Source organism: Porites lutea, chromosome 8 (genome assembly GCF_958299795.1).
Source record: "Porites lutea chromosome 8, jaPorLute2.1, whole genome shotgun sequence".
Taxonomy (NCBI): Eukaryota; Metazoa; Cnidaria; class Anthozoa; order Scleractinia; family Poritidae; genus Porites; species Porites lutea.
The window spans coordinates 27,964,331-27,980,286 of record NC_133208.1 but is presented as its reverse complement, the minus strand read 5'-3'; the positions used below and the strand labels follow the sequence as shown (position 1 = coordinate 27,980,286).

Below are 15,956 nucleotides of genomic sequence, written 5' to 3'. Positions count from 1 at the left end.
CGCCTGCAGAGAACCGGAATAAAACGTCGGATCGTCCTGAAAAGTGATCGTTAAAAAAGGAACAATCTTACTGTCGTTCAGGTTTTTGCGCGTTAGCATTCGAAAACTGTATCGTTTAACCGGGAGAAGAGGCTTCGGGTAGCAGGAAAAGATAACGTATTCTAAGTTCGTAATAAAAAATGCTACTTGAAACACTCTTTGTCTCCGCATAAACATCTCTTTAATGATGGTTTGTCCGATAACTTTTAAATAAACACATTTACAATTTTGTTTGGTTGGCTGGTAAATTGTTTGCCTAGTATTTCAGATGGCAAGAATACTGCGCACATAGGCATACACTGTAAAATATAATTTTGTAAATCTACCGTAAACTTGCTGTTGCAGGCTCCGGTAGGTGAAACTCAGGGTTGTCGAAAATTAGACTTCGGCGGCGGGGAGACCCGGTTTTCTGTGGTGTATACAATGTTAAGGATGATAATAACTCAAAAGAGGGCGACAGTATTCACCGCTCGCTGGAATAATTAAATTGGTAGGAGGCAACCAGTTGGTTTTTTTAAAGCATGGCCGATGAGTTGAACTTGGGACTACCGTGACATAAGATCAGGCGCCGAGAGGTAAGTCTCGCGAGTAGACCACTCGGCCGCCCTGCCTTCTTAGATCTCCAATGCGCAATCAAAGCTACCCTGAAAAAACTACCGACATTTCCCGACACCACCATTAGTTTCTGCACGAAATGACGACTAAGAAACGATCGCAGAAATTCCATACTGATGACGCGTCAGTACCCAGATCAGGGTAGAGCTTCTGATTGGTCCTGCCACGTGGGAAATTTGCTTCAGCCAATCATCACTATGGAATTTCTGCGCTAGTTTCTCAGACATAATAGGGACTTTAAGATCCAACGACGCGACGGAGACAAGAACGTCGCTGAAAAAGTGAATTTGCGTTCTTTCAGTCTTTATAGCGCGGATTATTCCTGGCCACTTACTTTGTCAAATGTAGGCGAACCCTCCTGAAGCTGAATTTCAAGGGACCATGTTCAAGCTCAGAAAGAGAAATAAAATTTCGTCGTTGCAGGCATTTTCACGTCGTAGTCGTGCAAAAACGGGAAAGAAATGTACAAAAAAGTGTGATGCACGTGCGAAGTTGTCGTTTTGCTTATGAAACCTATTGTTTTTTTTCGACGTTCTCGTTGTCGTCCTCGTCGTTGGATCTTAAAGTCCCTAATTTCGCGGGGAAACTAGTAGTGGCGTGGCGAAATGTCAGCGGTTTCCTCAGGCTAAATCAAAGCTAAAGGCCGCTACTTTCAAAGTTGAATAAGAAAACTTTTGTTACTGTGTACTATCTGAAAGGATATTTGTGAAGAAGTTTGAACATTCCTGTACCGATGTTCATTGGAATACCCATAATGATACACTCGCTTACACCTACAACGAAACAAAACTTATTAATTACATACATGTAAAAACATCCTAACAATTTCTTTACAGAAAAACAAGAAAAAAGAAGAGGCAAGGCTAGCCTGAGTACCAGCTAACCCTTTGAACCCCTAAGAGGGCTTGGGGCCCGTTTCTCGAAAGTCTCGATAATTAACGGGCCCGGAGAGTAGTTACTGTTTATATTCAAGATCGAGGTTTCCATACTTTCGCAGATGATATGACAAAACTTTCAGTTAACAAAACAAAATGAACCAGTCTGTTAGCTAGAACTCGCGCTTTTGATTTTAATGTTTGGTTTCGAGCCTAGAGAAGTTACTGCCAGTTGTCGAGAAACAGCCCACTGATACTCAGGTTAAGGTGAGGATCTCCTGTTGAAAACAACAGAACGTGGTGCGGCGACTCGACCATACGATGACGATGATGATGACCTCTTTGTCAATCAGAGAAAACGTTAACTAAACTAAACAGTATCTTTTAAGTTTTAGACAACAAACACTTACATTTTTACATCTCCCAAGATGAAGGTGAAAAAAATTGTGTCATTTAAAAGGGTGCAAAGAAAGTCATTTTTACAGCTTGCCATTCGGGCAAGCTGAAGCTAACATTTACTAGCCCAAATATCATTTCAACTAGCCCAAAAAACGTTTTGATGAGCAGATTGATTTCACACTCGGCAGTTCTTCTGTAATTTGAATTCCTCAAAAAAATTCACTTGCCCGTCGGGCAAGTTGATAACAGAATTCCCTAGCCCGATAGCAAAATCCACTAGTACATGGCTACCGGACACTACTTTCTTTGCACGCTGTTTAATATTTTCAGCAGTTCTTCGATCGTCGTATTTTACTCTTACCATCAATAGAGTCTGTCTGTCCGTGCAACGCTGCGTCGAACAAATGATCCGACGTCTTTTCGAACTACGAAAGAAAATTAAATTTACATGAACAAAAAGCAAGGTAGACCTTTTTGACTTGAGGTTAATTTTCCCACTTAAGACCACTTGACTGTAGTTCAGAGAACTGATTCCACATGCATATGTGTGCACAACTTATGAAAACACAAAAAGGACAAAATTTCCTTGAGAACACCACGTGGTCTGAATTTGGAGAACGCAGCATACAAGCCGAACTGAAAAGGACTATTTAACAATTATTCCACGAGTGCGCGTTGGATATGAGATGGTAGATACCCAACGAGGCGCGTAATATCGAGAATTCTTCCTGACTTTATTTGTAAAAACAGCCGATTTTCAGCTTGTTTTTAAATTTGAGCAGACGCGTACAGTTACCATATTGGAGAGCATGGTATAATGGCTCATATACCATGACGGCTAAGCTAATCAGAGCTCTAGCAATGCCTTATAAAATGATTCAGTTTTTAATAATGTAGGCCACTCTTAAGGTACCGTAAAACGGGCAACACTGACTGAAAACGAATTGAATACTGTCTTGGCTGCCTACTATTGACCTTTTAATAAAGTAGGTATGTATCAATGATGCGCGTTTTACTACCCACGAAAAAAAACCTTGTCACCTTATTTGTTGCAAGACAAGTTCGAACGTGAGTGGTAAACCGCGCAATATCGTCAAGTTGCAAGTTTTTTGTTGGCCGTTTTACTGTAGCTTAAATCTGCTACACAGCCGTTCTTTGGGTCGTCTCGAAGCTATCCTCCCCACAAACGTAGCGTAACTACACAAAAAAACGGCTGCGTAGCAGACTAATGCTGCCGTTTGCCGTGCTTACTCTCACCCCCACCCCCACCACCGACACCTCGGATTACCTGTTACAAGATGTTTGCCTGATATCAGCTCAGCCTGCCTCCCTCAGATCACCCTTTACAAGAGATACGACTTCATAAAAACTAACCTCCCATCTATTAAATCACCTGGCAAAAGAGGCTCAATTGCACTGGCCAACTTACCGACGCAAGCATAAGAACACTTTCTTTCATCTTCGCCAAACCGAACCTTGTTATACCAAGCACTTCTCCCTAAGAAGAGAAACCGTATTTGATAGAGGATTCCCACAATTAAAGGGAATCCAAGACAGCCTTGGATTCTGGACTCCACGCAGTGGATTCCGGATTGACGGTGCTGGATTTCAGTCTTTGTCAGTGAAACTTGGATTTTGGATGCCAATCGTTAGTGGGATTCCGGATTCCTTCAGCTGTATTCTGAATTCCAAAGTCCAGGATTGATTCCGTATTCCACAATCAAAATTTCTCCGGTTGTCGGATTCATAAGCAAAAATTTCCCGGATTCCGGAATCGGGGCGAGAGGATAGAGAGATTTTAATAGCTGACAGAAACAGATGCTTAAAGGTTAAAGGGTTGTTTATAGCGGAAAGTGCACTTAGTTTATCCAGCTATTTTACAGGCACGCCACTCAAATACTTAGAAACAAATAATTCAGATATGACATAGCAGGATTAAAAAACTCAACTTGCAGCTTGAGGCAACCCGTTGGCTATTTACAAGCGTGGCCGAGAGTTTGAACTCGAGATATCCGAGAACAAATCCAGCAAGTAGCGAGACCGCGACTCGAACCCTGGACCGCCAGATTGCGAGTCCAACGCACTGACCACTCGGCCACACTGCCTCGCTTGGGATAGGAAAATTCTCTTCGAGACCGAGATATTCCATAGACGCTGAAACCGACTCTGATCAAGGAAGGAAGCAGTCCGACATTTCATGGAATTGTTGGACAAGGCGAAAGCTTGGGATTTACTGTACCCGGTCACAACCGTTTTTCAAACGATGGAAAAGTATTTCATTTGGAGGCCCCCTTCCCACCCCCACCCCGTCCCCCCCCCCAAAAACAGTAAACATGTACCACACTATCTATAAATAGATAGTGAATGTGGATTGACGTTACCTTATATGTCATCAGATCAGCCAGTAACATCACGTGACGAGCATCAATGCTCATGCCATGGCTCTTCATTGTCACGTTGATTTCATTCATGATGGTTGACCTGGCAACAGGGAACACATGACACCTTCAGTTGTTAACACACGCAGTAAGAGCGTGCTTAAAACATAAACCAATTTCGATATATAAAAATTCATACCTGGCTCCAAGGCTTGGGGGAATAAAACAAAAGAAATATATTATTCATTGCTGAGCCTCAAGATGATTTCTTTTGTTTTATTCCCCAAGCCTCGCAGCCAAGTATGAAATTCTATATATGGAAATTGGTCTATTTACCATTTTTACCTACACGATAATGCACCCTCCAAAATTTTGCATAACCATTGTCTTCGATTTCTCTTGCGACAACTGTAATACCCAGAAGAAATTGGAAACGATGGTTATGCAAAATTCTGGGGGGTAAATAAGGTGCATTATGGTCTATGTGAAAATGGTGAGTATTAGATCGTTTTCAGATGACATCACCGCGGCGATTTTGGTGTACAAAAATAATCCTGTGAAGATTCAGTTTAAACTCTTCTCTCACGTAAAACCTTTTTGTATTCCAAGAAATTTGCGCGCCTACTGACCACGTGAGTGGAAACGTTCTATATATTGAGAAAGTACAATTCTTAGATGAAAAATCGTGTAAAGAAAAATTTTGCACATTTTGACGCACCGATTATTTATTTGCTAGTTTACTTTTTGGAGAGGGGAGAGCGTTACTTGAGTAGACATGGATCACAGGATACCCAAACAACCACAGCTTAACTATGTTTTATTGCAGCAATGAAGTGCCAGGAACGTACGCCCTGGATAAAACGTACCCCCCTACTTTCCCAGTCCATCACGGGGTTACTAGGTTTGCCAGAAAACAATAAAGCAACAGACAGTATTCCTTTTCTAGCAGTATAGATTACTAGTTCACTTCAGGATTATTTTAGAAATTTAAGCCAACAAACCTGGCGGCCTCGATTCCGAGAACCTTTTCAACTTCAGCTGTATTGTTTGAGGTAGTCGCTGTACCCTTGACACCTAACAACAAACGCACACACAAGTAAGAATTTTAACAACTCAATGCAAAGAAGAGGCGGACTGTGAATTACATAAAACTTTAGAGACTCAGTCCAAGTCTAAACTTTGGATAAAGACATAACCGCTTCTCTTTCTTTTGTACCCCCTTCTTCACATCTCCTGTTCCTCCTGGCTTACTTTGCTTTATCCCATAATTAAATCGCTGCTTTCTCCTAGTTCCAAGCTATCATTATCCTCTCATTTGCCCTGATCTTCCGCTTCCTGTGCCCCTGGCCTTAATCCCCTACCCTACCCCTATGCTACCCTTATTCCCTGCTATACCCTGCTCTCCACCTTCGTTCCCCTGGTGCTACCCCATCCCATATTCTACTCTCAATCTCCCATCTAGCAATATCCAAAACTCAGTTACAAACATCTCGTATTTCGTAGAACGTGTTTGGTTCAGGATGCTCAATCTGAATATTTAAAGAAGCTTCACCATAAGCAGGGATGTACGTTTAGGTTTGATTCCAGAAACGTACAATCCAGGTGATAAATCGTAATCGTATAATAATGACTCTTACCCACAGTGGACATAACAGACAGCAAATCATCTCCTTCCACCAATAACTTGTAAGTGTCTCCTTTCGCTTCATCCACATGGATAATCGCCCTGTTTACGTTTTTGTGCCCCTGTAAACATAAAACAAAAACCCTGTTCACGTTAGATTTTTTCGCTCTTTTTTCATCTGAAACCGTTTGAAATTCTCTCTTGGTTATGCTCAGATTACGCGCAAGCACTCGCAAGATCACCCAAACACACGCAAGAACATGCGCATCGTCATCTCTCTTGTAGAGCAGTGTGAAGGATATGCAATTTCGCTGCCAGGTTCCAAGGAAAGGAGAAGAGAGACCCTGGGAACTAATTTGGAGACGATGTTGAAGCCTTTTTTCCTCGATATTCCTAATGAACAATAACAAAAACAACAAGACGCTCCACACATTTATACCTTGATGAGGACGTCAGGCAAGTCTGTCTTAAGTGTCTGCATCGTGTAATGGAGAGATGATTTGCTGCTCTCACTCGGATAAATACAAATCTCTGAGTTACTGAGGGCGGTTACTTGCTAAAAAGGAGACGATAAATATGACGCAGTCAATAGCTAAACGAGTAGGTGAGCAGCTAACTTCACTGAGTTAGTTACAGCATTTTTTAACGAAGGCTATTACATTGCTCACGGCTACCAGGCAACGATCTTGAAAGCAATAAATAAAAAAAATAAAATAAAATAAAATAAAATAAAATAAAATAAAAAACTACGGGGGGAGAGGCGGGAAAGACAAAGGATAGGTATTTTTCCTCGCCTTCCCCTTCCCTCCTTTCATTTTCAACTCGTTGTCCTCTTCCCTGGAGTAATTTTTAACTCGCCCTAACTCTCTGTCAGTTTCAACGTCCAAACCTGGAAATGGCGGGGATGCATTAGTCCCAATGATAATATCATTGCTCGAACTACAAAATACGCCTGCTTTGCAGGCTAACTTAGTTATTCTCTCAGTTAGTAGTAGAAACACAATAGACCCTGGATAAAAGGACTTCTTGACACACTTGACCAAGCGCATTATAAAAACGCTTGACCAAGAGAAGGCGGAGCTAAAAAGTAATGACCTGAATTTGTTGACACACTGCACACACCCAATTCACTATCTTACCTGAGGTTTTAACTTAAGTTTCTTCGCATTACAGATAGAAAATCGTATTGAGTCGACATCAACCTCGAGCTGCCAATGAAAATAAAAATGATTGAGTTAAGAGGTAGCCAGAACTCACTGCCCGCTGACTTATTAAATTGCAAGTCATTATCTGATTTTAAGTTAAATTTAGGAAAGCACGTGAAATAAGTGAAGTAAATTATAATTTTGAATTATCATCTATTTATTTTGTTATTTGACATATTTACTTTTATTCAACTTATACATATGTACATATATATATATATATATATATATATGAACTCAGACGTATTTCCGGTCATCGCTTCTCTCCAACCGATAAGAGGAAATACGTCTGCACTCGCTAAAAATGTGGAATTAAAAACAAAACGGCTATTCGCTTAGCGAAAACAGGCCTATGTTTAGCTGCCTAGAAAAGTAGTTTCTGAATGTTTTCCAGCACTTTTGAAGGTCGGGCATTTTGGCACCACCCGAGGTACTTCTGTCATCAGCTTTTAAAACACAATCAAACTTCTCTAACCAATCGAAGCCAAGCAGCTGTTTGCCGTGATTATCAGCTCTAGTTTCAGCGGCCAGGTTTCCATATATCGTTTCGATCGTATACGACAATCGTTCCCAAATATCGAGGCGATCAACACGTTCCAGGCGATTCACATGATATGGAATCTTACCAATCTCAGCTGTCTTCACCCACGCTTTCAGGAGATCGGGCAGTGTCCTCGTATAACATCTACACTGATCACGAAAACTATACTCGTTAATTTACCTATCTCAATTAAAAACCTCACCTTTAGTAACTTGATTCTGTCCACCGCAAGTTTGACGAGAATAAAACAACTGTCCGGCAAGAAAACCTCTTCGATGTACTCGGAAACCTTCAAAAACATATCCAAAAGGTTATGCCTACAATCGGCGACAAAACCGTTGGAAATTGTTTGACACACTCTTTGATAATCTAGCTACTTGTTTGTTACAAACCTCCCCTAGTAAGGTCTTCTCGATCCGCCCTTTGACCGCTCGCGCATCTTCAGGATTCTTGTCGTTCATGAGCTGTGCCGAGATGATTGGTGTGCTGATGAACCGTGAGGCATTTATGATTTCCTTTATTCGAGGAACACCAAGAGTAATGTCTGTACCATTAAGAATGATTAACAACAAAGAAATGCACTCGTTTTGATTAGTGTCTGAAAAGAATTGAATCTTGTTGAAAAACGGCGGGCGATTCTACAGCCAAATTGAACTTCCTGAGTGAAATAAAAATGAAATTCGTAGACATAAGTATTACCGGCAAATGCACAAGAAACAAACATTTCCGCCTCTTTGTCACGTGGTAACCTAAAATCTTCACGTGATACCCATGTGAATGACAAGTGATCGGATGTACATGTTGTGGTTCAATTTTAATCGTTGGTTTAAATATTATTTTCTTTTGTTTCAAACTCATTATCATACATTACCTTACCAAAAACAAAAGAACATAAAATTTAATTCAAGGATAAAATTAGTAATATAAAATGTTCAAGGATACTCATGGAAGCAACTCCGGCAAAATGAAACGTTTTCAACGTCATTTGCGTGCCAGGCTCCCCAATACTCTGAGCGCACAGGGCACCCACTGCAGTTCCAGGTTCAATCTTGGCTCTGGAATATTTCTCTTTACACAGGTTCAGAAAGTCGACCAGTTGAGATCTTGTACAGCGGTCTAACCAAGACAACACTGATAAAAAAAAAATAAACACCTCAATATTTATGGTTTTTTTTTTTTTGTACAAGTATTGTCAAAGTTAACCTTAACCGCCATTAACTTACGTCTTGATAAGATAGCTTTGTTTCCGCATCTACCAACACAAGTTGACGGCCTGAACGCTTACTTACACCTCATGCACAAGTGTCCGGATATTTTTGAAAACGTGGGTTTTTTCTCCGTTCTCGAAGAAATACGCGTCCACACTTTGCGTATTTGATTCGCTTTCGCCTGTACATACGAAAACGCTAAAACAATGGCAATACGATAGGATCCCTTACAGAGCATACGCTTAATGATGTATGACGTCCTCGTATTTGAAAACCTCAATTTTCGTCCGTCTACGCGAAAACGATAATCCGGCGTTTTTAAAAAATCCTACTCTGGGGAACGTTTTCAAAAACCTGCGTTTTTGGTGCCCGAAACCTTTGTTTACGTGTGGACGGAAAGCTAGAAAGAAGAAAAATCTCCGTTACAGTAAGAAATATCCGCATACGTGTGGAAGGAGCCTAAGGGGAACCTTCACCGTTAGCCAGAGAAATTCACAAAAGGAAAAAAGAAACCTCTTACCTTTTGGGAGTTCACCAAGTTTACGTGACCTGCAAAGATGAAGACACTTGTTACTCAAGACAAACCTCCCTTTGGCAGATTAGGAATATGAGCAAACCAATATTTTAACGTACCTGTCGAGGCTAAGCTTTCGATGCTTCATTTCAACTTTCTCCGCAATGTCTTCCAGGAAAGACCTGAGAAAAAGGCTAAGTTAGGCCACTTTCACACGGCACCGGGCTCCTGACGGCACCAGATGAATTTTCTACCAGTTCATTAAGAAAATTTAGAGGCCTAGCCGTTCAAAGTTCCATGTGAGCAGAGCAAAAAAAATATTGTACGATCCCGTGTGAACGAAGTGTCCGGTCAAATTTTCAGGTCAGCCGGTCGAAAATTCGTCCAGTGCAGTTGTTTTGGATCAACTTAGGTTTCTGGGAACTTGCCCACCTGCCCCTCCCCTAAGCTAACATTATCACTTACCTCTCACTTAGGGCAAAATGTTGGTTTAGGGGAGGGGTGGGTGGGCAGTTTCCCAGAAACCTCGATTATTTGATCCTTTTTTTTTACTTTCGTGCGTTTTTAAAACGTTACAAGAACATTCGCACCCCAACCTTTATTAAATGTACCACGATATACGTCTACTAAACGCTAGTGTACATTAAAGCAACCACAATAACTTACTTCAAATCTTTCTTGAACTCCGTTCCGCAGTCTTGGAAATCTGACCCATCGATAGCTTGTAGGGCAAAACTACGAATATCTTCTGGAGATAAAGGAGATTCGTCTTTCATAGGTACTGAACACTGAAAGAGGAACAGGGAGCAAGGTTACTACAACCGGCCCGCCTAAACAAATATTGGCCTTAAGATCCGACGACGAAGACAGCAACGAGAACGCCAAAAAAGCAACAGGTTTAATAACCAACAATTTTGCACGTGCATCACGCTTTTTTTTTGTACATTTCTTTGTCGTCACTGCACGATTACGACGTGTACAGAGGAAGTACACAAGCGCCTACGAAATTTCCTCCCTCTTTCTGAACTTGGATATGGTTCTGAGGAATTTAACTTTAGAAGGGCTTGCCTAAATTTGACAAAGTTGGTGACTTGGAGTAATCGCGATGAAAACTGAAAAAAAAGCAAATTTACTTTTCAGCGTCGTTTTCTCTGCCGTCGCTGTCCTCGGATCTTAAGGTTCCTATTACAATGTCCAGTGAGGCCCTGTTCACACCAGACATTTTTGAAACCGCATAATGTTTCACCAGGATTCGGGGCCCAAACCACTCTGGAGAGAGGCTGAGATGCGGTGGCATTAGGAAGTTTTACCGGCGTGGTAGTCGTGAAGTGGACATCAAGGAAATGTGCTAATATCAGAGCGAATTAGAGTCACCTTACTGACGGCAAACGGCAAACGTCAGATTCAAGTTGAGAATTTCTCAAAATAGAAAATGAGCAGACAACAACTGCTCAGAAGAATTCTTATGGATAAAAATAACGTGAACCTACTGATTTCGGTGTAGTTTATATGATGAACACTAAACGACAAGTGATGTATCAAGCGTGAGACGCAGTGTTTCATCACCAGATGAAACACTGAGGGGAGAGTTGAAAATACGACGCACAGCGGAGTATTTTTGACGAACTTCGAGGTTCAAGCTCTACTTCCTGCGAAGATTGGTGCAACGAAAAAGCTCAGTTCAAAGAAAATCAGATAGTGCTAGTTGGAGTTATTTTGGGTGGATTCATCCAATCCACGGAGGTTTGGCTGCTTTTACAGCAGACCTTAGCAAAAGCACTGAGCAGTTACGAGACCAACCTGAACGTGACTGAAGACGCGATTGAAGTCCAGCGGTTTGTCCTTCCCTTCCATATCAGTAGGATCGAGGCCATCTCCTCCGTACATGAACTGTACTATATGACCAACTGAGTTGCGAACTGTCAAGTCATATTGAGTTGCAAGGTCCTCTAAAGACTGAAGAAAACACAATATCAAAATATGCTAAACCGTACTCGCTCTAGCTTTCGAATCTGTCACAAAATCTTTTGATGTGACGATTCAAATGAGAGAGCCTACGAGAGCCAGCTAGGGGTTGAAGACGACGACTTCAGTTAACTCCGTTTTTTGTCCCCTGTTTATAGTAACCCTATGAATCATCGCGCCAAGCTAGTAAAGGCCCCATGTAGATTCTCCTCCCCTACCCTCGACAGCATCTGTACAGGGAACAAAAAGCTCACCTTTACTAATCTCCTTTGCATATAACCGGTTTCAGCAGTCTTAACAGCCGTATCCACCAAACCTAAAAGAACAGGTAAAAGCGATTTGAGAAATTCTGGAGTTCTCCGTGCCAGATCCAGACCTTGAGATAGGGGGGAGGGGGCGGTCATCCAGACCCTTCAATAAGGGGGGCTGCAGTCTCCAAAAAATTTTTTCCCGCCCTTCGGGCCTCAGTTTGGTCTTAAAATAAGAGCGGGAGGGGCGGGCACCCCAGGCCCTCCCCTGGATCCGCCATTGGTTCTAATCATGATTACCAAAATCGACTAGCCTACGACGCAGACGTAATCCAACCCCGGTTAGTAGGGAGCTTTAGAAACGACGACAGCGACGGCAACGAGAACGTCAGAAAAGTAATAGGTTTATAAAGCAAAACAACAACTAAACTTTGCACGTGCGTCACACTTTTTGTACGTTTCTTTGCCGTCGCTGCATGACTACGACGTGAAAATGCCTAATTTCACGTTTTATGGAGGACATAAACAGGCGACGACGAATGTTTCTTTCTCTTTCTAAACTTGACTGCAGTCCACAAGACATTACTCCAGGGAAATTCGACTACACTTGACATATTCAGCGAATTGGAGTAAACGTAACAAAGATAGGAAAAAAGCGTGTTCGTTTTAAAAGTGACGTTTTGGCTGCCGTGGCCGTCGTCGACGCTAACGCTCTCTATATCTATGAAGCAGCGCCAATATCCCTGTTCTGGGCCCCTAACGTACATAACAAATTACCCGCGGAAATGCGTTTCGAATTTCCTTTCAACCAGATTGGTAAATTGACAATGGCATTTTAAACTGGCCAATCATGGCGCGTATACTCAAATCCAGTAGTATTTACCTTTGACGTAACCAGATTCCGTCATAAAATTAAAATTCTCCTATCCAAGAACGTGTAAAATAACTGGCTAATTAACTTGTTCGCCAATAAAGAGTGCCGGAACGTCGTAGTGTAGGAAAGCTTTCCATTTTGCCCAAGCTTTCGGTGGAAACATGAATGGAACGCTACAGACTATGCGGACATTTTCCAGAAAAAGTCTCCCGATTCAGGGCTAGTTGCTCCTCCTTGTACCCCGTCGATGGGGTAGATCGAAACTTAGTTCCCAAACTATTCCCACGATTTCTCATTTTCTGTCCCGTTTTAAACGGAAGCAAACATACTTCGGTCGAAACACAAATGGAAATTTGTTGGAAAGAGACGGTTGGCCTTTACAATCGGACGCTGATTCATTCCATTTTCCTTATAGTCAGTCCTAGTGATCTTTTAGCCGGGTGGTTCTGGCATATTGGAAAGCACCCTATTACCCTTCCAAAGGAAGGAAAACATAAAGGATTATGATGATACCTTCACGTCCAGCCATGGTGTGGAAGAAGAATTCTGTTGGTGTAAGACCAGAGTAAAAGCTGTTCTTGACAAATCCTTTGGCCGCTGGAGATTTAGCTGTGAAATGAAATTATATAAAAATATATAATAAAAGAGTTGTGAAAGGGCCAAAGCAGTGGAACACAATATGCTGAGAATGATGTTGTTTTCAATCAGTGAAGCAGACGACTTGATACAAAAAAGAAATCTCCTGACTAGAATCGAAGCTATGACCTTCTAGTTACAAGTGCACAAGTTAACATCCTACATACCTGTAACTTTCATAGGTAAAATGTGGACAATGATTGAAATTATGCTAGCGACGCTAAAAATTTTGTTGTGTTTCTCTTTTCGACGTTATCATCATAATTATGTCATGCCTATTATGTTGATAATGAATTATTTTCCTTTCGCTGCAGGACTAGACTGCGAGCAGTCTCTCTTTTTCTTCAGATTACTTACAGGACGATCCAGTCATATAAATGAAATGAAAATCTCCGTTGATCTAAGGAGAGGCGTGATAGTGCCTTTCAGTGAGGGTCTGCAGCTTTTGAACCTTTACATGGAAGATTTCCTCGCAACCCAAGTCTAGCCGCAAGATTTTTTTTTTTCGGCTTCGTATTTTCCATCTCTTTTAATAACCTAGACCTTACAGTGTCGTTTGAAGTGAGGGAGGGCTCTGTCTTCAAATCCATTGGGGATTCTTTTGCCAGAAATGGCCTGCTGCCCAACACATGCGATCATCTGTGAGATGTTAATAAACGACCCTGTCAAGAAGGACAACAAACAATCAGCCCGTTAATTTCCTTGAGTTTCCATGCCATTCAAATGAAAACTACCGAATGGTAATTTCCTGTGGTACTTAACATATTACGCTTTACGAAGTGTTTCCAACTTTTGAGTCTGCGGAAGAAATCCTTCAGTCAGTCTGACCGTTTAATTGAAAGCTACCGAACACTACTTTCCAGTGGTACTCCCTATGCCGATTTTCAAGGTGATTCTAGATTTCGAGTCTGTGGATCAAATCTTTATAGCACTTTGCTATGGTACTGTTTATTATGCTATAAAGCTACCAAGCAGTACTTTCCAATAGCACTCTCTATGCCCTTTTTGCAAGGTGGTTCTAACCTCAAGTCTGTAAATCAAATCTTGGAAGTGCAGTTATTCAAACGAAAGCTACTGCGCATACCAAAAATTGGCACGCCCCACCCCATTAGTCACTCATCCTCTTCACTGACACATCACAATGCCCCACCCCTCCCCCGTGAGTCACTCACCCTTTGAACCACAGACTGCCATAGTCAGGGGACTATTAGACTTGTGTAGTTCTCGCAGACAAGCTTTTCCAGCGTGATCTCGGATCACGGACAGTTCCTTGAGGATAACCGCCTGCAACATACACACACGACACACACCTTACAACAACTGGCAAATAAATCAGTTCTGCCACCAGAATCAGTTCTGTATCGTAATGATGTATGTAGTTCTTACTCTTGAGTCTGTGAATACCCTATGGTGAGACCATTCACCTCAAGTGAAAGCTACTGAGTAGTGCTTCCCTGTGGTGCTGTTTGATGCAGTACAAGGTGGTTCTAACTGAAAAGCCGTAGTGTCACATGGTACTGTTTAGTATGTAATTTTAACTTTCGAGTCGCTGCTTGAAACTTTGTGGTTTGACCATTAAAATGAAAGCCATTTAGCAGCACATTTACAAGGAGCTACTTTTTTTTCTTTCAGTATCTTACAAAACGAATTTTGGAATTCTCTTGAATTTTGCAGACTTTTTGTACTCTTCATGCATGGAGGACAGAGGGCAGAGAGCGAAGGGATAAATTCCACCCCCAAAATTGAGTATGTATTGCATGCGAGCTCCCTAGATGAGTTTTTCGAGCTCTTGAAGTAGACAGTATGTCACGTTATCCGCGAGATATGACATTTTAATTAGTTACATTCAAAGACTGTTTTTTCTTTCGTGATTGTAGCATTGTTTATTTTTTTGCATGATCGTCATATATCCGTTTTTTGGCTAGGCGTACAAAGCTTTATTCAGTTTTATTTCCTTTGCGTCAGAAGGCATGCATTAGATTATTATTTTCCTAAGCACGTTTATTCAGTTGTAAGAAGTCCATCACAGTGTAAGGAGCTTTTGGAGAACTTTCGAAGTTATTACAACTGTAGGAGATTTGGAGTTCTTTTAACCCCCGGAGACAAGATCAGACGTAAGTCACGCTTGTAAATTCAGTAGTTTGTTTTTCCTTCTTTTTTCGTGCACGGAGCATTATCGTAGTTTTCGTTTCTTCTGACGTAAAAATAGCACGTCTCTTTCTAGTTTTCACCGATGAAAACCAATGTTTGATAAAAAAAAAGGTGAGTCCACGCTTGGATCACACGGCACAGACGTTGTTTTATTTTTCTTTTCGAACACATCAGCTAGCGAGCAGGAGCGAGCGCGGAGCGCGAGAAAGAAAATTTCTTCCCCCACCCCTACCCCCTTGCGTTGGCGGTCAAAAAATCCCCCGCGGTTACTATTTTTTATCACGCGCGCTCGACGGACTTTGAAAAGAAAACAGAGGGTCTGCGAACAGGCTACGCTTGGATTCGAATCCAAGAACTTCGTTTCGAGAAAACGCCTTATCCAATGCGCCATACCGAAACACGCCAAAAGAACTACATGAAACGTATGGAAGCGGAACAGAGCGGACTCACTTCTAGCGTATCATCAGCGCTGCAGCCCGGCTGCGTTTGTAGCTTGCCTTCTTTAAAGTCTTGAATGAAGTTATCGCACTTGGAGTAACTACAACAAAAACAGAAAAGATGGACACGCAATTAGACAAACAGTATTTTCTCAATAAACCCTTTAAGCCCTAAGAGTGATCAGCATTAAATTTCTCCTTGTAATATCAATGCTTTGTAAAAGAGAGTGGTCATGAGAATTACGGA

The 15,956-nt window shown here is 41.6% G+C and overlaps 1 protein-coding gene across 1 annotated transcript in view; it reads right to left on the bottom strand.

Moving 5' to 3' along the window:
* Positions 1-1,237: 1,237 nt before the first annotated feature.
* Positions 1,238-15,956, bottom strand: part of LOC140946208 (DNA-directed RNA polymerase III subunit RPC1-like) — a 33,035-nt gene continuing 18,316 nt past the window's right edge. Inside the window, exons 22-41 of the mRNA XM_073395293.1 lie at positions 15,723-15,810; positions 14,294-14,405; positions 13,670-13,783; positions 12,999-13,094; positions 11,618-11,679; positions 11,199-11,354; positions 10,065-10,186; positions 9,518-9,580; positions 9,405-9,433; positions 8,619-8,807; positions 8,069-8,220; positions 7,879-7,965; positions 7,070-7,138; positions 6,370-6,486; positions 5,944-6,052; positions 5,308-5,380; positions 4,310-4,409; positions 3,358-3,426; positions 2,290-2,353; positions 1,238-1,427 (exon numbers count right to left, since the gene is read on the bottom strand). Coding sequence (XP_073251394.1) covers positions 1,342-1,427; positions 2,290-2,353; positions 3,358-3,426; positions 4,310-4,409; positions 5,308-5,380; positions 5,944-6,052; positions 6,370-6,486; positions 7,070-7,138; positions 7,879-7,965; positions 8,069-8,220; positions 8,619-8,807; positions 9,405-9,433; positions 9,518-9,580; positions 10,065-10,186; positions 11,199-11,354; positions 11,618-11,679; positions 12,999-13,094; positions 13,670-13,783; positions 14,294-14,405; positions 15,723-15,810 — 1,957 coding nt within the window. The 3' untranslated portion in view covers positions 1,238-1,341. The remainder of the gene's footprint in view (positions 1,428-2,289; positions 2,354-3,357; positions 3,427-4,309; positions 4,410-5,307; positions 5,381-5,943; positions 6,053-6,369; positions 6,487-7,069; positions 7,139-7,878; positions 7,966-8,068; positions 8,221-8,618; positions 8,808-9,404; positions 9,434-9,517; positions 9,581-10,064; positions 10,187-11,198; positions 11,355-11,617; positions 11,680-12,998; positions 13,095-13,669; positions 13,784-14,293; positions 14,406-15,722; positions 15,811-15,956) is intronic.